This window comes from Pseudorasbora parva, chromosome 6 (genome assembly GCF_024679245.1).
Source record: "Pseudorasbora parva isolate DD20220531a chromosome 6, ASM2467924v1, whole genome shotgun sequence".
Classification (NCBI taxonomy): Eukaryota; Metazoa; Chordata; class Actinopteri; order Cypriniformes; family Gobionidae; genus Pseudorasbora; species Pseudorasbora parva.
In genome coordinates, this window is record NC_090177.1 from 9,096,176 (window position 1) to 9,117,784 (window position 21,609).

The 21,609-nt window shown below is 37.6% G+C and overlaps 1 protein-coding gene across 4 annotated transcripts in view; it reads left to right on the forward strand.

The window, feature by feature from the left end:
- The window catches only part of scube3 (signal peptide, CUB domain, EGF-like 3), a 208,840-nt gene that overhangs the window by 65,283 nt on the left and 121,948 nt on the right, over positions 1–21,609 (forward strand). For all 4 annotated transcript variants that reach the window (XM_067445543.1, XM_067445545.1, XM_067445544.1 and 1 more), the window contains exon 3: positions 11,223–11,348. In XM_067445543.1, coding sequence (XP_067301644.1) covers positions 11,223–11,348 — 126 coding nt within the window. The remainder of the gene's footprint in view (positions 1–11,222; positions 11,349–21,609) is intronic.

A 21,609-nucleotide genomic window follows, 5' to 3' on the forward strand; every position in this document is an offset into this window, starting at 1 on the left:
AAAACTGAATTGCCAAACATTTTAACGGAAAAAAAGGAATCTGCAAAAATTAAAACGGAAAAAACGGAATTTGCAAAAATTAAAACGGAAAAAACGGAATTTGGGAAAAAATAAAACGGAATTTGGGAAAAAATAAAACGGAATTTGGGAAAAAATAAAACTGATTTTATAGGGCCCTAGGGTCCGTGTATCATCTGATCATTTCATTTCCTGTTTGAAATGGAATAACGAGAACACATAAATCGTCTCGTTTATTCGTTTTTTTGTTTAGTTTAAAAACGAAAAATGAGATTTTGGCTCGATTTTTCATATTTCGTTTGCGGTTTATAAAACGGTTTATGGGTTTGATATTTCGTTTCCACACGTGGGCGGCGCCGAAACGCCTCTTTCATCTGATTGGTCAAACAGCTCCGCCTTCAGCGCGAGCTCTTCATTCTGTCAGGCAGAATACAAGTGCGGGACTGACAAATGCAATTTAATTAAAATACATGTCCGAAAACACCACACACTGCTAACTACACACAATATTTAAAGCAGAAATAGGTTGCTATATGAAAGATGTTGTCACGTAATTCGTGCTGTTGCGATTTGCAAGCGACCCCCATTAATGTGAGCCATAGGCTATTATTTGAGTATGATAGCCTGTTTCTCATTGATAAATACGGTGCAAATAGTCCCGTCTCTTTGGATAAAAGGGAAATGGAAATAAAAATAAATAACAGGCTGAACTGTACATGATAATATGTCTGTGATATTTGCCACTCTCGTCTTTTATTTACATCAAAAGGCAGGTAGGCATGTGTGACATGTCAATAATCAAGAAAATTGAATAGAAATACAGTTTATATTTGTGAATGTGTCTATTCTGTTCACGTGAAAAGAAAGAGACAGAAAAGTGAGAAGTATCAGTAAACATACATTAATTGATACTGACAAAATTAGCAGTTTGGGTTTAATTAAAATCATGTCGGTTGAAGAGCACGACATACCTTTAAAATCGTATTATTTTTATTATAAAACAGATAATAAATAATGAATTGGGTGATGTTTCTCTGAGTTGTCTTTATTAAGTTTGCTTGAGAGCTCCAGCATATAGTCCTATTTAAATATTATTTATTATTAATATTATGAGAACTATAATACTTCACCAAACTCAGCTCAGACCTTCAGACTGGTCTGACTCACTTATATCTTTTCTAACGGGTCAGACTTACTTTCCCAAAAAATCCCATTGACTTGCGTTATCTGAGCAATTAAGGCCGTAATGATTAAAGCTGTCCACTAGAGGGGGCGACAGGATAAGTCTTTTCTACTCACTTTCCCTGTTTGCAACAGTTTAAATGACAAATTAATTTCATTCATAAATAGGCCATATCTGTCTATGAGAACAAGCTTTACACTTCAAGCTGTACAACTTATTAAAACTTGAACACTGCTTCAGAGTTTGCCACTCTTTAGTTTCTTTTAAGATATTCACACTTTTGCATTTAGGGCCTAATGTTTGTCCATCTGGAACTTGCATTTGTAATGAGCGTTATATTTTAAGCCCTACTTGCTGTTGATAAATTTTATTCATGTAAAGAGCTAATGTCAGGGCAAATGTCCTGCAAAGTTTAGCTCGACTATTTATATAGGCCAATGTACACTAAATGTCAGTAATGTACACTTGTAATTAAAAAATACTGTAAAGTATTACATTTAGCAAATCACTACATCACAAGTAATATAACAATATTTTTTTTAAATAAAAATTTGATTGAGTAAACAAGATATTTGTATTTGTAAATATGTTTTTATATTTTGAATTTGTCACTAGGCTTAACTCAACATTGACAGCCATTGATAAATTAGAGAATACGATTTCAAGGCCGTATTCATTCATTATAAAATAGTATCTAAGTATTTTTTGGTGATGATGATCTTGTTTTATATTATATATATATTTAAGGAGGGATAAGTCAAAGTAATTTATGTGGTAACCTTTTTCTTTTTTTAAATTGTCACAGAGATGCTGAAAAAGCTGCCCTTCACTACCTTAAATAGCAAATCGAGTAGCGGTTGGAGGCCTCTCAGGTTTTGGAGAATGTATCCAGACAGATTCAAGACATGGTTTCCAGTACATAGGGAGCAGCACAAAGGGCAAACCTAGCAAGTTCCAGATGGACAAACATTAGGCCCTAAATGCAAAAGTGTGAATATCTTAAAAGAAACTAAAGAAGCGTGGAGAAACCCATCGCTATCTCAGCTAATACAGATAATGATCCAGAATCAAATCTGAGGGAGAAATCTTTCGGACTTGAACTGGACTCAAGCGTTCGGAACGTGAAAAATGTTCAGGTATTCAGTTAAATATGCAATTACAAAACTCAGTATGTTTCATCGGGAACATGCCCTGAATGTGCTCAAAGTTTCGAGACAGTTATAATGAAATTTATAAAAATGCGAACAACTAGTAATTAAAGGGGGGGTGAAATGCTGTTTCATGCATACTGAGCTTTTTACACTGTTAAAGACTTGGATTCCCATCCTAAACATAGACAAAGTTTCAAAAACTAATGTTGGACGTTTGATGGAGTATTTCTGTGTTAAAAATACTCCTTCCGGTTTCTCACAAGTTTCGGCGAGTTTTTTTCGAGTATGGGTCTACTTGACGTTAAATAGAGCGGAAGGTCCTTGTATGGGCCGTACGGGCTCTTCTCCCGGTAGGGTGCGCGCGCGCGCATGACTAGAGCGAGAGAGAGGAAATGCACGCCGTAAACAGTCTCTAAGATGCAGATCCAGTCGTCTGTGAACACTTCTGTCGCGGCGCGCTCCACTTTATTCCTATGGGTGACGTCGAGCGACTTCAACGCTTCAGCACAGCATTCCGGGAAGGCAGCGCTTCATTTGAACCAATTTGAACGCAGAAATGACGGGAAGCTTCAAAACATCGCTTCAGTCGCGTCTCAAAGTGGATTTACACGCCACTGCTGTCAGGACTTCACCAAATCATACCAAAGAAGTGTGTTTTTGACGGAGCGGTCCCAGCGATAAAGGTTCGGTCCTGCTTTGGAAGCAGCCGGTGAGTTAAACTGCTTCAAATGTCTGTGCTGTTGGCTATCGTCGCGTGAGTAAACATCAGTAAACGACACGATCGCGTGCTTCGTCATTCAAATGCGCTAACGGTTACTCCACTGCTGTTCTCTGTATAACGTTACAGTATTCTGACGTGTAAAACCGTTTTGCTTGCTACTTCTAAGGTCTAGCCGATACAATAGTCCATAAACCGAATCAGAAACACAAACACAGAAATGTTGACAGGCCACTAAATACAGTCCATACCACAGAGATGGACGTCCTGATGTTGCCGTTTCTCCTGTTCAATTTATTTCTCCCTCAGATTTGATTCTGGATCATTATCTGTATTAGCTGAGATAGCGATGGGTTTCTCCACGCTTCTTTAGTTTCTTTTAAGATATTCACACTTTTGCATTTAGGGCCTAATGTTTGTCCATCTGGAACTTGCTAGGTTTGCCCTTTGTGCTGCTCCCTATGTACTGGAAACCATGTCTTGAATCTGTCTGGATACATTCTCCAAAACCTGAGAGGCCTCCAACCGCTACTCGATTTGCTATTTAAGGTAGTGAAGGGCAGCTTTTTCAGCATCTCTGTGACAATTTAAAAAAAGAAAAAGGTTACCACATAAATTACTTTGACTTATCCCTCCTTAAATATATATATAATATAAAACAAGATCATCATCACCAAAAAATACTTAGATACTATTTTATAATGAATGAATACGGCCTTGAAATCGTATTCTCTAATTTATCAATGGCTGTCAATGTTGAGTTAAGCCTAGTGACAAATTCAAAATATAAAAACATATTTACAAATACAAATATCTTGTTTACTCAATCAAATTTTTATTTAAAAAAAATATTGTTATATTACTTGTGATGTAGTGATTTGCTAAATGTAATACTTTACAGTATTTTTTAATTACAAGTGTACATTACTGACATTTAGTGTACATTGGCCTATATAAATAGTCGAGCTAAACTTTGCAGGACATTTGCCCTGACATTAGCTCTTTACATGAATAAAATTTATCAACAGCAAGTAGGGCTTAAAATATAACGCTCATTACAAATGCAAGTTCCAGATGGACAAACATTAGGCCCTAAATGCAAAAGTGTGAATATCTTAAAAGAAACTAAAGAGTGGCAAACTCTGAAGCAGTGTTCAAGTTTTAATAAGTTGTACAGCTTGAAGTGTAAAGCTTGTTCTCATAGACAGATATGGCCTATTTATGAATGAAATTAATTTGTCATTTAAACTGTTGCAAACAGGGAAAGTGAGTAGAAAAGACTTATCCTGTCGCCCCCTCTAGTGGACAGCTTTAATCATTACGGCCTTAATTGCTCAGATAACGCAAGTCAATGGGATTTTTTGGGAAAGTAAGTCTGACCCGTTAGAAAAGATATAAGTGAGTCAGACCAGTCTGAAGGTCTGAGCTGAGTTTGGTGAAGTATTATAGTTCTCATAATATTAATAATAAATAATATTTAAATAGGACTATATGCTGGAGCTCTCAAGCAAACTTAATAAAGACAACTCAGAGAAACATCACCCAATTCATTATTTATTATCTGTTTTATAATAAAAATAATACGATTTTAAAGGTATGTCGTGCTCTTCAACCGACATGATTTTAATTAAACCCAAACTGCTAATTTTGTCAGTATCAATTAATGTATGTTTACTGATACTTCTCACTTTTCTGTCTCTTTCTTTTCACGTGAACAGAATAGACACATTCACAAATATAAACTGTATTTCTATTCAATTTTCTTGATTATTGACATGTCACACATGCCTACCTGCCTTTTGATGTAAATAAAAGACGAGAGTGGCAAATATCACAGACATATTATCATGTACAGTTCAGCCTGTTATTTATTTTTATTTCCATTTCCCTTTTATCCAAAGAGACGGGACTATTTGCACCGTATTTATCAATGAGAAACAGGCTATCATACTCAAATAATAGCCTATGGCTCACATTAATGGGGGTCGCTTGCAAATCGCAACAGCACGAATTACGTGACAACATCTTTCATATAGCAACCTATTTCTGCTTTAAATATTGTGTGTAGTTAGCAGTGTGTGGTGTTTTCGGACATGTATTTTAATTAAATTGCATTTGTCAGTCCCGCACTTGTATTCTGCCTGACAGAATGAAGAGCTCGCGCTGAAGGCGGAGCTGTTTGACCAATCAGATGAAAGAGGCGTTTCGGCGCCGCCCACGTGTGGAAACGAAATATCAAACCCATAAACCGTTTTATAAACCGCAAACGAAATATGAAAAATCGAGCCAAAATCTCATTTTTCGTTTTTAAACTAAACAAAAAAACGAATAAACGAGACGATTTATGTGTTCTCGTTATTCCATTTCAAACAGGAAATGAAATGATCAGATGATACACGGACCCCCTAGTTATGTCTCTATTCCCCACCACACTTTGAGAAACGCTGATGTAGACGTATTAGTTAGATTTTTTTTAAATTTTATTAATTGATAACACACATTTTTTATTAAGTCTAATTAAAAACCTCCAACTGGCAACACTTGTACCCAATAGTTAACTTTAGACATTCTCCTAACTAATAAATAATTATAAGCTACATACCAAATTAGTTGACATAGATTTGCAAATTAATGAGTAACTTAAAATGTAGGTGCAAATTAATGAGGGTTATTTATAGTTAATAGAATGTCCAAAATAGTCTATAGAAATAATAAAGTGTAACCAAATGTTTCTCTAGTTTTAAGAACAAATATAACCAAACTTGAGGTTTAAAGCATGAGAAAACAATTTGCCTGTGGGAAAGAAAAATAAACCGAACTCACATCTTAGTATCTTATGCTTCTCAAATATAATTATCTTGTTTAAGGATAGTGAGAGATTTTTTTACTTGGAAACCAGACAAAATTACTCATAAGAAACTGTTGTTTTTGCTGTGTAGTCTATAATAAGATCATTCTGGTTGATTTTGTGTGTGTGCGTGTGTGTTTGTGTGTACATACGTGTGTGTTCAGACACTTTAAGGTCTACATGTCTCATTTCTACAGTTCCTTGGCTTCATTTTCAGACTAACCGGAGGGAAGGGATATAGGTGTTCAAATGCAAGATTAAAAAGATGACAGACTCAATTCTTTACCCTTTGGACGTGAAATAGAGCATGAAATATCTTACACTTTCCCGATAACGACTTGGCCTGGTAATTACACAGAGATGTTTCCACCACCAAGAGCCGTGTGCATTTCCAATCACGTCAATGTGAGTTAACAGCTCTACATTGTACAATGATATAGCCATATCTTTGGAAGTATTATTTTCTTGTGGCCACTTGCCTTCACGTGGAAGTTTTTAAAGCTCAGTTGTATTTGGAGAGGTGTGTGCTGCTTTTGGATCCACTTAGCCAATGTGACCCTTTATGGATACAAACATCCAAAGCCCAGGCAAAACATTGGAAAGAGTATGGATTCGGTAAAACGGCCCTCCTGACTAAACTGGGATAAGCGCGTAAAACCATTGATATGGTGTGGAAACACAAATGTGTGCCGGGGAGATATGAACATCGTTGTTCAAATATACTTCTCCACGCGCTGAATTTCTGCTCACACAAAAAAGACAAGACCCAGAACCGGATCCTAATCCTCTGAAAGCTATTGCAAAACTCTTGATAGCTATTTGCTACAAATAACGTGGGTTAGGAGTAAATAACAGTCCTTAGCCTTGAGAAAGCAGCACTCGCCTGTTGAAAAGAACAGCATGGCTGGTCACACTTCTTCCCTACTAGCTTAACTAGCAAGCTTTTTATGTCTTTACATCTTTTTATATTTAAATTTTAGCTCAATTTATTTATCTCCAAATTAATAGCATGCTTTTTAAGCATAAAACTTCAGATCAAAATGTTTTTAAGATCATGAGAAAGTTCTCTGTCTCTCTGTCTCTCTGTCTCTCTGTCTCTCTGTCTCTCGGTCTCTCGGTCTCTCTCTCTCTCTCTCTCTCTCTCTCTCTCTCTCTCTCTCTCTCTCTCTCTCTCTCTCTCGGTCTCTCTCTACATACACAAACGCATACATACACTAAGAAGTACAAACATGCACACATACGTACATACTACATACATGTGTACATAGATGTGTACATACATAGGCATAGGGTATGTCTCATTCAGTTCCCTAGCTCCCGAGCTCGTGAATCAGTATATCATGTGCACAAGTTTGGGCACTGGTATGGACAGTAAAAGACGCTGGCTTACTATCTTTACTGGTGTTTATGAACAACAGCAGAACTTATATCTTTCTGACATTACTTGTAGTGTTAATTATGATAAATACTTTGCTTGTTATAAATGTTAGCTAGATTGTGTTCATTTCCTGTCTAACAATGTATGTTTATGCTAAAATATAATATAATGGTTTCTGTTTTTAAAAACGTATATCGCGTGTCATTATCGGTCATTATGTTTAGTGAGTTGGCTCATGTGATTAGATTTTTGCACTTCAGAACATCGATTTAGGGAGCATAGTGACCATTGATACACCCTGGGTTTTGCGGTGCATTGTGGGACTTTTTAGGGAGCGAATATTTCAGTGCACTGGAAGGATTCCGCAATTGAGATAGCCCTTAAAATGTCTCACTCCCTGATCAGTGCCCTGACTACTGAACTAGGGAGCTGATTGAGATGCACACATACATACATGCATGCATACATACTACATACATACATACACACATATATATATATACGCTCACCTAAAGGATTATTAGGAACACCTGTTCAATTTCTCATGAATGCAATTATCTTATCAACCAATCACATGGCAGTTGCTTCAATGCATTTAGGGGTGTGGTCCTGGTCAAGACAATCTCCTGAACTCCAAACTGAATGTCAGAATGAGAAAGAAAGGTGATTTAAGCAATTTTGAGCGTGGCATGGTTGTTGGTGCCAGACGGGCCGGTCTGAGTATTTCACAATCTGCTCAGTTACTGGGATTTTCACGCACAACCATTTCTAGGGTTTACAAAGAATGGTGTGAAAAGGGAAAAACATCCAGTATGCGGCAGTCCTGTGGGAGAAAATAAATGCATTGTTGATGCTAAAGGTCAGAGGAGAATGGGCCGACTGATTCAAGCTGATAGAAGAGCAACTTTGACTGAAATAACCGCTTGTTACAACCGAGGTATACAGCAAAGCATTTGTGAAGCCACAACACACACAACCTTGAGGCGGATGAGCTACAACAGCAGAAGACCCCACCGGGTACAACTCATCTCCACTACAAATAGGAAAAAGAGGCTACAATTTGCACAAGCTCACCAAAATTGGACAGTTGAAGACTGGAAAAATGTTGCCTTGTCTGATGATTCTCGATTTCTGTTCAGACAATCAGATGGTAGAGTCAGAATTGGGCGTAAACAGAATGAGAGCATGGATCCATCATGCCTTGTTTCCCCTGTGCAGGCTGGTGGTGGTGGTGTAATGGTGTGGGGGATGTTTTCTAGGCACAATTTGGGCCGTTAGTGCCAATTGGGCATCGTTTAAATGCCACGGCCTACCTGAGCATTGTTTCTGACCATGTCAGAAGCCATACTTCCAGCAGGATAATGCACCATGGCACAGAGCTCGAATCATTTCAAATTGGTTTCTTGAACATGACAATGAGTTGACTGTACTAAAATGGTCCCTACAGTCACCAGATCTCAACCCAATAGAGCATCTTTGGGATGTGGTGGAACGGGAGCTTCGTGTCCTGGATGTGCATTCCACAAATCTCCATCAACTGCAAGATGCTATCCTATCAATATGGGCCAACATTTCTTAAGAATGCTTTCAGCACCTTGTTAAATCAGTGCCATGATGCTCTTTTCACTGATTGAATTGTGATGTTTACTATAAACCAGCCTTATGTTTCTTTCAGAAGATGGTCTTTCAGCAAGCCCCTATCCATGCAGACATGGTTTTGCATTGTTAAATCTATATATACATATATAAATATATAAACTCATCTGAGTCTTAATAGACTATTTGGTATTTTTCTTGGATACAGAAAGAACATTTAATCCACAACTACAATCATCTCAGTGTGACACGAATGACCCGTAAACAATACGACTGTAATGAATAGTGCAAAGCGTTTTTTTTTCTTCCACTTCTAAGAATTGCTCATCCTGTAGATTGCTTGGCCTCACACGGAGACGCAGTAGTGGAGGTAAAATAGCTTGTAATTCCATGGAGTGCAAGGTAGCCTCTATGCAAAACCAAAATAAAAATGAAAAGAGCAAAGACTTTGTACTGTGTTGGAGGTGGGATAAAAAGCATTCAGGAATAAAGAAAAATAAAGCGCTGTACTCCAGACTGTGAGTGCCTTTCCATACTCACTGAGCCCCGACGACTACAAAGCAGAGCTGAGGAGTCTGGGTAATTAGTGCTCAATTGGGCGTCAAATGAGAGGGGATGGCCTGCGTCCCCCCACCACAGACATCTACTTCTCTCCCTGACTCTGAGATGTTTATTCAGCTGCTCTCGCCATCCAAACATAAGGCATAATTCACTATAATCACCACAGTTACCGCCAAACAGAAGCTCATATTGACCAAAATAAATTAATTAGGGACAAGTTAAAGGAGCAGATTGATAAAGGGGTCATATTTTAGACATTATAAGTCAACTTATAATGTTAGTCAAGGTTTTATCAGCAACATTATAAGCTTTTTCAAGGCCCTTAGAAGTAAGCAAGCTAGTGTACCTTTAAGACTCTGTTGTGATTTGCTAACCTCCACATACTGGCATCTTGATATGAAAAAGGATGGTCATTCTGACATCACAAAATATATAACAGTATATATGACTTTGCCTCCTCAATTTAAAAAAACCACAGTGTCCTCAAATTTTTTTTTACACATTTTTATACAAATGCAGTAACAATTCAAACAATATGTATATGTAAATACATATATATAATATATAATAATATATAATGTATAATAAATCCCCACAGTCAACATGTTTTCAGTTCATTTAGTTTGTTTTCAAGTTTGATTTTGATGTGACATAATACGGTGATATCTAAATGGCTGTGTTGTTTACTTGCTTTTTTAATTAGTCTTCCCATTAAAAGGATAGTTCACCCAAAAATTTATATTTGTTTATGTTTATCTGCTTACCCAAGATGTAGATGTGTTTGTTTCTTCAGTAAAACACAAAAGAAGATTTTTAACTCCAACTGTTGCTTATTTAATGCAAGTCAATTGGGGGTGTTTACTATGAGAGTAAAAAACACACAGATATACAAATCCATATTAAACCATGCGGCTCAAGATGATACATTGATGTCTTGACACAAAACGAACAGTATTTGTTTTTTTACCTCGTATCAGAAGAATCTCAACTAGTGTTCCCAACGCCATTACTTCCGTCGAATAAGGTCAAAATCCCGGTACAATCATATATATATTGTTTATGTATGTGTGTATGTATTAGTGCGGTTTGGTCGAATGAGGCATCTATGTAATTTGCTAAGCTATGCATCTATGTTTTGTTTTATTTCGCCCCTGATACATACAGTATATACTGCCACTTTATTAGGTACACCTGTTCCGCTTGTTAACGCAAATATCTAATCAGCCAATCCCGTGGCAGTACCTAAATGCATTTAGCCATATAGACACTGTCTGCTGAAGTTCAAACTGAGAATCAGAATGGAGAATAATATGATCTATGATAATCTGCTGCTCAAGAAACTTTTTTTTAATTATTACCAATGTTGAAAACAGTTGTGTTTTTGTGAAAACTGAGATACCTTTGTTTTCAGGATTATTCGATATTGCATTTTAAACAACATTTAAACACAATAATTCATTAAATGCAAGAATATTAATAAGTACAGTAAAATTTGACCAGTTGTTTTTTACTGTAATATATGTACAAATGTAATTTATTCCTGTGATCAAAGCTGAATTTTCAGTATCATTACTCCAGTCTTCAGTGTCACTTGATCCTTTAGAAATCTTTCTAATATAATGATTTAATGCATCCTTGCTGAATAAAAATATGAAAACCCCAAACTGATCTCAATCGCTGCTTTGTGTATATATAATACACATAAAAAGTAATTTTTTTCCTGTGATATGACCCATTTATATTTTAATTTGATCATTTTTGTACCACAGATATCGATGAGTGTGCCAGTGAATATAATGGAGGATGCGTTCACGAGTGTATCAACATCCCTGGAAACTACAGATGCACGTGCTACGATGGCTTCCGTCTGGCCCATGATGGACACAATTGTCTGGGTAAGCAATCCTATGATTTGGGCCAAACTTGCTGAAAAATCCATAGATGTTCAGACAACCTCTTGCTAGTGAGCGTGTGTGTGTGTGTGTGTGTAAGATGAGCGACTCCTTCCCACCACAATTCTCCGTCCTCTCAGGACTTCATCATCTCACACAACGCAAACAAACAGAAGTTTGTGGCTCTTACTATCATTGCTGGAACCAAACTTATAATGGTTGATGTCAAATCAAACTGCACCGGCCGCCAGAACGCAGTCACTCTATCCTCCGTGTCAAAATGAAGTGGGGTTACGCGGTCAACCAATAGGAGAGGGCGATAAATCTGTCAGATTTGTGAGCTGACTGCTGAGCACGCGGTTCTGTGGTATTAATTGTATTTTCAGACCGCGTGAGCTCACGTTTTCGACATTCGGTGGCCCATATGCCCAGCCGTTTCCAGGTCAGTTAAATCAGTCTAAGGGAAATGTGGGAGATTTACATCGGGTTACAGTCTTATACTGAACCTGGCTCTTTAACTGAAAACAGATGTCCGGTGCGTCCAACAATCGGCCCAATGAAGATGTGCTTTTTTCCACTCAGCGGTTTTCAGTGAGTGTTTGTGTGGGTTATGTGGGTTTACTCGAACTGCGTGGTGCTGAACTGCACAACCGAACCCTGGTATTTCAGCCCTTCGCAGACATTTATAGGTCCCGTCTGCAATTTTTAGAAACACATTTTCAAGTATTGAGGTTTTCTCTGGCAGCTTTAGCTCTCTGCTGGAGTAACTGGCTCATCTCGTCACCTGCAGTTCTTCTGAAGAGCGCGACACTGTCTATTCTTTATCAGAACAAGAGTTAGCTGTTTTTCAGAGTTCCATTTGATTCATTCGTTTGAATTAAATTTAAATTCAGCTGATCATATGACGTGTTACATTTTAAGTAGGAATGACAGGAAGAACAGTCTACCAAAGTGCAATTCAAAGAAATGTATTAGACCAACACAGTTTTTGATAGTTGCATTGATTATTTTACATGCAAAGTGATGTGACCTGCTGGTGTTGGTCCACTGTGTTTTCTGAGGTCCAAGGTCAACACAGCCGTATATCAGGAAGTTTTAGAGCACTTCAAGCTTCCTGCTGCTGACCAGCTTTATGGAGATGCAGATTTAATTTTCCAACTGGACTTGGCAGCTACACACAGTGCCAAAGCAACCAGTACCTGGTTTAAGGACCGTATCCCTGTTCTTAATTGGCCAGAAAACTTGCCTAACCCCATAGAAAATCTATGGGGTATTGTGAAGAGGAAGATGTGATATGTCAAACCCAAAAATGCAGAAGAGCTGAAGGCCACTATCAGAGCAGCCTGGGCTCTCCTAACACCCGAGCAGAGCCACAGACTGATCGACTCCATGCCACGCCGCATTGCTGCAGAAATTCAGGCAAAAGAAGCCTCAAATAACTATTGAGTGCTGTACATGCTCATACTTTTCATGTTCATACTTTTTAGTTGGCCAAGATTATTAAAAATCCTTTCTTTGTATAAGTATTAAGTAATATTCTAATTTTCTGAGATGCTGAATTTGGGATTTTCCTTAGCTGTCAGTTATAATCATCAAAATGAAAAGAAATACACATTTGGAATATATCAGTCTGTGTGTATTCTGTGTAATGGATGAATATAATATACAAGTTTCATTTTTTTTGAATGGATCAACTTTTTGAGGATATTCTTATATGACCAGCACCTATACATACATACAAACCCACACACTGTACAAATTGTGAATAAAAAAAGAATGCAATAATTTACAAATCTCATAAACTTATATTTTATTCACAATAGAATATCGATAACATATCAAATGTTAAAAATGAGACATTTTGGAATTCATGAGAGCTACACATTCCAAAAAAATTGGGACAGGTAGCAATAAGAGGCCGGAAAAGTTAAATGTACATATAAGGAACCAATGGAGGACCAATTTGCAACTTATTAGGTCAATTGGCAACATGACCGGTTATAAAAAGAGCCTCTCAGAGTGGCAGTGTCTCTCAGAAGTCAAGATGGGCAGAGGATCACCAATTACTCCAATACTGAAGAGAAAAATAGTGGAGCAATATCAGAAAGGAGTTTCACAGAGAAAAATTTCAAAGACTTTGAAGTTATCATCATCTACAGTGCATAATATCATCCAAAGATTCAGAGAATCTGGAACAATCTCTGTGTGTAAGGGTCAAGGCCGGCAGACGGCGCTGCATCACATACAGGAATGCTACTGAAATGGAAATCACAACATGAGCTCAGGAATACTTCCAGACCGTATCATTCGGTGTGCCCTGCTAAAACTCTATAGGTCAAAAAAGAAGCTATATCTAAACATGATCCAGAAGCACAGACGTTTCTCTGGGCAAAAGCTCATTTAAAATAGACTGTGGCAAAGTGGAAAACTGTTCTGTGGTCAGATGAATCAAAATTTGCATTATTTTTGGAAAACTGGGACGCCATATCATCCGGACTACAGAGGACAAGGACAACCCAAGTTGTTATCAGCGCTCCGTTCAGAAGTCTGCATCTCTGATGGTATGGGGTTTGCATGAGTGTGTGTGGCATGGGCAGCTTACACATCTGCAAAGGCACCATCAATGCTGTACAGTCTATCCAAGTTCTAGAACAACATATGGTCCCATCTAGACATCGTCTCTTTCAGGGAAGACCTTGCATTTTCCAACATAACAATGCCAGACCACATACTGCATCAATTACAACATCATGGCTGTGTAGAAGAAGGATCCGGGTACTGAAATGGCCAGCCTGCAGTCCAGATCTTTCACCCATAGAAAACATTTGGCGCATCATAAAGAGGAAGATGCGACAAAGAAGACCTAAGACAGTTGAGCAACTAGAAGCCTGTATTAGACAAGAATGAGACAATTTTCCTATTCCTAAACTTGAGCAGCTTGTTTCCTCAGTCCTCAGACGTTTGCAGACGGTTATAAAAAGAAGAGAGGATGCCACGCAGTGGTAAACATGGCCTTGTCCCAACTTTTTTGAGATGTGTCGATGCCATGTGTCAACTTATTTTTCCCTTAAAATTATGCATTTTCTCTTTTTTAACATTTTATATATCAGCTATGTTGTATTCTGAATAAAATATGGACATTTTAAACTTCCACATCATTGCAATCTGTTTTATGCACAATTTGTACAGTGTCCCAACGTTTTTGTAATTGGATTTATACATACATACATACATACATACATACATACATACATACATGCGCTCTACCCTCATCTTGTTACACACAAATGTTTTGTTCCAATCTCTTTAGTTAGTCGCATGTTTTGCCGTGGATCATTTGTGATGCTGTATGGATGAGCTGTGCTCGTGTATGCAGGTCTGAAATGATCTATATCTGCTGTCCCGCGGCCCACCAGCAGCCGCTTTTGATATCCGAGCCTGTCCGTTATCTCTCTTACACCCTTCACTAACTCTTTTGTAGCTCTGCGTACTGTTCTTCACAAATGAATGCCTTACACAAATGAACTGTGGGTAAAATAAACAACCCACTTCTAGAGTCTCTTTATTCTGTTGACTGTGAGTCTCTCCCATCCCAAGGTTTCTTTAGGATACCAAATAACTTTTGCTCCAAGGTTAGTGTGTTCTCGTTTTGACTCTGGTCTCACAGAAGAAAGCCTGAAAATAACAAGGTGCTTTGTTTCCATGGTGTTTTTAGTGGGAAGGAAAGTCAAAAGTCTTGTAATCTATGCAGGAAAGACTCTTTTTGTGTTGATTTGGCTTCTGGACCCATTTGCTCTTAATGTTATCTTTGCTTACCTTTATAGTTGAGGCAAAATAAAGCTGACCTTGCACGTTAATCACATTTATTTTTATTGTTCAATGAAACTATAGTTATACTTGAGTGCTTGACTCTTCTCCTGTTTTCAGCTCAAACTTTATTTCTAAAGCACTAAGTGTAGGGGATGTTTTAGGGGAAGATGAAGCTTATTCCAGAGCATTGAAGCGACTACAGAAAAGTCACCTTTTCATTTTTAATAAGATCGAGGAACCGTAAGATGTAGCTGGTAATTGAGTGAAGAGGCCTATTAGATTGATACACACACTGTAAAAATAAGGTTGTACAACAAAAAAAATGCTGAGTACTAATTTCCACTAGCTTTTTGTTATTGGTTCGACTTTTGTAAATAATAGTTATACGAACTGAAAAATAAGCTGTCTGTGACACACAAAAAAACATAGTTCAGTAAACTTGACATTCTTTGTTTTCTGGAGAGAAGCAACTATTCTGTAACAAATCTCTTTGAGCCAATTCAAAAAATGTTGTCTATTGGAAACAGACGTTCTTAAGAATGAACAGGTTCAGATGTTTATTTTTGTTAATTGAAAATCATTTGGTTATCATTTTAGTGTTTAGCAAAACACAGTGTTTAGTAAAACACACAATTTGTTGCTAAGAAAGAAAGAAACCAAGTTTTCAGCCTCATAATTAAAGCTGCAGTCCGTAACTTTTTTTGGGTAAACAATTACACAAGTACATAACCAGCCAGTGCTGAAAACGATCTGCTTACCGTAGCTCGATTTACAGCAGTAAGCTTGTAATAATATTTTTAATTCCAATGGTACTGGTGGATTTCCCCGGGAAATTCAAGCATATGTTTGGTCACATCTGTACACATAAAGAAGGAGTCCCGGTTAGCAGGCTATCGCATGTGAGGATGTTGGAAGTGGAGATAGCCTTTTCTCACACCACTTGATATAATTAAACATATCAACTTGATGGCGGATCCAAAAAGGTTCAAACGACAGTCACCAGTGACAACTGGAGATTCATCCGTTGCAAAATCCAAAAGTCTTCGGACTTCAGAGTGAAAAAAAGAGACTTCACCCGGTCGATACGAAAACAAGGATAGTTAAAGGTGGCGAGAACTCTGTGATTTGAAGGGTTTTTTCAGCTTTTTTCTGCTGAACAGGTAAGACATTTCAATGGTTAAATTAGGCTATGTAACAGTAGCACACCTGTTCGCTTAATTCAAGCAGTTAAGGAGTTTTCCTTTGTTGTGCGTTTCTCGTTTTGCTATGTTCATTATGGTAACATCAGTTATGTTGTGCTTGCTACGAGAGGGAGCGTCACCTCTACTCCACATTAATGTGTTGGTATATGACGATTAGAAATTAGACTGCACAGAAATGGAAACTGTACTACAGGTAGCCCTAATACACATTAAATGTAGTCACGCAATCCTGATAACATTAACAGTTTAAAAAAGTATAATTTGCAGTTTGACGTGATATGATAAATGATCATTAGATTAATTATCACAATGTATTTCAATGCTTTTTTCTCCTTAGTTGGTCAGAACAAAAGAGGATGAGCTACTTACTTGTTCAGATGACATTCTAATGTCGGTCATGCTTTCAAACAGTAAAGTCTGTGATTGTGAATGACAGTATCCACACCGGGTGACTGACAGCGCTTCTCCTGACAGCTGCACATTTAATTCCTTCGCGCTGTGCAGACCGGGGCAGGACTCACATAGAGTTGATAAATCTGCGAATAACTGCAATTGCAGTTTTCGAACAGAGATGGCGACAAAGAGGAAAAACTACGGACTGCAGCTTTAAACGGCTTTTGTGGGGCGGCAGTGGCTCAGTGGTTCATGTAGGTTGTCTACAAACCAGTAGGTTGGTGGTTCAATCCCCGGTTCCACCTGACCAAGTGTCGAGGTGTCCATGAGCAAGACACCTAACCCCAGCTGCTCCCGACGAGCTGGATGGCGCCTTACGTGGCTGACATCGCCGTCGGTGGATGAATGGGTGAATGTGAGGCAAAATGTAAAGCGCTTTGGATGGCCATAGGGTCTGTTAAAAGCGCTATATAAATGCAGTCCATTTACCATTTAAACTAGAGTAAATCACTAATCTTATTTCTGACCAAAAGTGATTCTTTTTTCATTAATATTTTACCAACAAAACTTTCTTGCAGCAGATCAGACATTCTGAATTCTGATTTTAAAATACGTTATGGGGAAAGAAGTATTTTGACAAACACAGACAACAAGAATATGAATCTCAACAATGGTTACATATTTAATGCTGCAATGCATGCTGGAAGCCAACAGTGTTAAAATCATGAGCACCAAATTCCCACAATGTATTTAAAAAACAAAATTCTGAATGTCTGATCTATTGGATACAAGTTTTGTTGGTAAATATAATATATTATTCGCAAAAAAAATCTCTTGATCCGGAAAGAGTAATGACATATTGCCCTTTATAATGCTGTTATCTAGATCACCTGATCATTTTTGTTTATGGCTTTTTCTTTGCAACAAATTATGGGTTACAAAGACCACAAACTCACATAAAAAGCCACAAGTCAAACTGCCCAACTCAAGGAAACGCTCATCAGCATAATGGTGACCAAACATTTTCAATAAAACATCAACATCTGAACCTGTTTATTCTTAATAAGAACTTCTGTTACCAATAGACACAAAATGTTGAATTGGCTCAACTACAAAAGATTTGTTACAGAATAGTGGCATCTCTCCAGAAAACAAATAATGGCAAGTTGACTCAGCTAAAAATGTTTTTGTTTTTGTGTGTGTAACACAGGCAACTTATTTTCAGTTTGTGTAACTGTAATTTACGAAAGCTGAGTCAACAAGAAAAAACTTGGGGAAATTAGTACTAAGATTTTTTGTTGTTGTACAAGATTTTCACAGTGTGGATTTTTGCTGAACCAACACAACGTAATCAGTCCTTTCAACATTAACATTATGCGTAATGTATTCATTAAAAGGGTACTTCAGCGCTGGAAAGATGAATCTGTATTTAAACTGGGTCATCATTGTAGTAGAAATGTGAAATTATTTTTGGATTTGGTGCCTTCTAGACCGAGAAAAGACAGAAAATGTATTTTTGGCTCATGGGGATGAAAGACTACAATTCCCAGAATGCTTCGCTGCCCTGTGAGGCCACTCCCCAAGCCACCGCTACTGGATTACAGTGACTGAGAGAACAGACACTACAATTAAATGCTGAACGTATCTGTTCAATATAACGATCTAGTTGCCGTCTGAGTCTCACAGCACTAACGCTGCAGGAGTCAGATTACATTTAACGTCATAAATGAGCTGATGAGCTCTCGTGATGAGAGCTGAGGTAATCGCGACCACATTCGCGGTATACGTTCACAACACGTGTTCAGTCTGGCAGATTCAGTTCATGCCTTTGGAAGCTTTACTTTCATAGAAAGTTAATTTGAGAAGTTAAAACACTTACATTGCTCAGCATCCGTTTAAATGAGTGCCTGTAGCTGCGAGCTGAGCTCTGAGTGTGATCTCCATCCCCCATGTGCGGGTTCAAAACATGTGGAAATGGCTCCCTCTGCTGGCTGTAGTCTTTAGCCTAAAATTCCAAAGATGACGCAAATATCGTCAATTTGCGTCACGGGAGGAATTTTTACAGAAATAAAATGCATAAATCTCTCGTCTCAGGGGGATATGAGGGGGGAAAGCACAATCATTTGAATATACTCCAGGGTTTCTACTGATGCAGCCATATGCTAATCGCTGAAGTAACCCTTTAATATAATAGAGGGCCATGTGAAATCCATTTAATTTTCAATCAATCAATCAACTTTATTTATATAGCGCTTTTACAATCACGATTGTGTCAAAGCAGCTTCACAGTGTCAAACAATATTGCGACAAAATTAGATTTGGCTGTACAGTCGTACTGGAGAAAACAGTGATGTTATCAGCTTATTTTAATTTATCATATAGCGACAATGTTGGCAGATCAGTATTATAGTTTATGGAATTAAATAAGACCTAATTCATATATTTTATTTGTATAATAAGTTGAATAACTTTAATCATATTTTTAGTGTCCCCAACTGAGCAAGCCAAGCCAAAGGCGACAGTGGCAAGGAACCAAAACTCCATCAGGGCATGATGGAGAAAAATAAACCTTGGGAGAAACCAGACTCGGTCGGGGTTCCAGTTCTCCTCTGGCCTATTAACACACCGTGTAAGATTATTATTCTGGCAACCTTACAGGTCGGAAATCATATTAGATCGGATTATTCAAAATTTTCAGGGTATCACGGAAGAGAGATTTATTTAGGATGGGGCGTCAATTACACAAGAGTATGAATACATGAAAGATCGGAATTATTGCGCCGAAGACGGGTTTTGAGCATGTCGTGCCAGTGAGGCAAATTCGGAGGAGACACCATTTGACACGGCTCAGCAGACACTCCAGGATGCGTTTGGTCATGTCCAGGCAGGTCCACCATCCGATCCGGACAGGGCCCAGATCCGGGATAAACCTCGGGATAAACAGAGAGACTAACTTTAGCGTAGATGCCACTCTTTTTATGATGTAACGAGTACATCAGGTGTTATGGGAAGTGTTCCCGGTTCCGGCTGACCTAGTTAATGCAGCCTAACAATCAGTCAATTGAATTGAATAATGAAAGTTAAAAATGTTCTATGTGTATGCCATAGTAAAGAGATGTGTTTTTAGTCTAGATTTAAACTGACAGAGTGTGTCTGCTTCCCGAACAATGCTAGGAAGACTATTCCACAGTTTAGGAGCTAAATAGGAAAATGATCGACCGCCTGCAGTTGATTTAGATATTCTAGGTATTATCAACTGGCCAGAGTTTTGAGACCGCAATCGACGTGATGGGGTATAATGCGTTAAGAGCTCGCTTAAGTACCGGGGAGCTAAACTATTTAGTGCTTTGTAAGTAATAAGCAAGATTTTAAAATGTATGCGATGTTTAATAGGGAGCCAGTGCAGTGTTGACAGAACTGGACTAATATGATTGTACTTCCTGGTTCTAATAAGAACTTGAGCGGCTGCATTTTGGACTAGCTGGAGTTTGTTTATTAAGCGAGCAGGGCAACCACCCAGTAGAGCATTACAATAATCTAGCCTTGAGCTCATGAACGCATGTACTAACTGTTCAGCATTTTGCATTGAAAGCATGTGCCGTAGTTTAGATATATTTTTAAGATGATAGAATGCGGTTTTACAGATGCTAGAAACGTGGCTTTCAAATGAAAGATTTCATCAAATGAAAAATTTTCCCCCAATTCCGTTACATTTTTTCTGGATTCTATTTTTTCTGTTTTAATTTATGATTTTTTGGGAAATTGTTGTAATCGAAAAGCATGTCTAATTTATTGAAATCATGAAAAGAAAACTAACAACAATTTATTAAAAGTAAAACAATTTTTTTATTTTTTGTGTGGAAAAGGAACGTTTTATAGTTTTCTAGATTCTATTTGAAGATTCCATACAAAATGTAACCGTAATCTGATTAAGTCGTTTTTTGATGTAACCTTAAGAAATTAATCCTTCAACCTAACCCTTAAATGCATGAATGTTTGACCAATCACACGTGTATTTAGTGATCCATATCTTTATCTAACACAGATGGATCTCTACCTGTGCCGATAATATAAACTCTCCTGATATTAGAGTAACAAATACAGATGAATAAAATGAAGCATATTTTGTGACCTGTTGGAGCTAGGAAGGGTTCAGTTTGAGCAGACGTTTTATCCCATCATCACTGTCCTCATCAGAGCTCATTCAGCATCTGACTCATATTCACCATCTCAAACATATCCTCAAAACTATCATTATCATCTTCACAATCAGTATTTGGGTCTCTGACAGCTTCTTCAGCAGATCCAGCATCAGGTGACAGTGACAGTAATATTTGACTGATTCAGTAAATCAGATTCATTGTGTATCAGATATCGCCACCTTGTGGAATAAAGATGAAGTGCACATAATCATTCATTAACGCGGGTCATTAGTGACCCTATACATTTTTTACATTCTTTTATAACTTTTTATATCTTGTTATATTGTTTATAATGAATCGTTTGAGAAATATCAATCAACTTTATTTATATAGCACTTTTACAATCGCGATTGTGTCAAAGCAGCTTCACAGTGTCAAACAGGATAATATTGCGACAAAATTAGATTTGGCTGTACAGTCGTACTGGAGAAAACAGTGATGTTATCAGCTTATTTTAATTTATCATATAGCGACAATGTTGGCAGATCAGTATTATAGTTTATAGAATTAAATAAAACCTAATTCACGCATTTTATTTGTATAATAAGTTGAATAACTTTAATCATATTTTTAGTGAATACTAAAAAGATTGATGTCTAATGAATGAGAAGAAGGGTAGTAAATGACAAAAGACCTAAGGTAACATACTCTGAAACA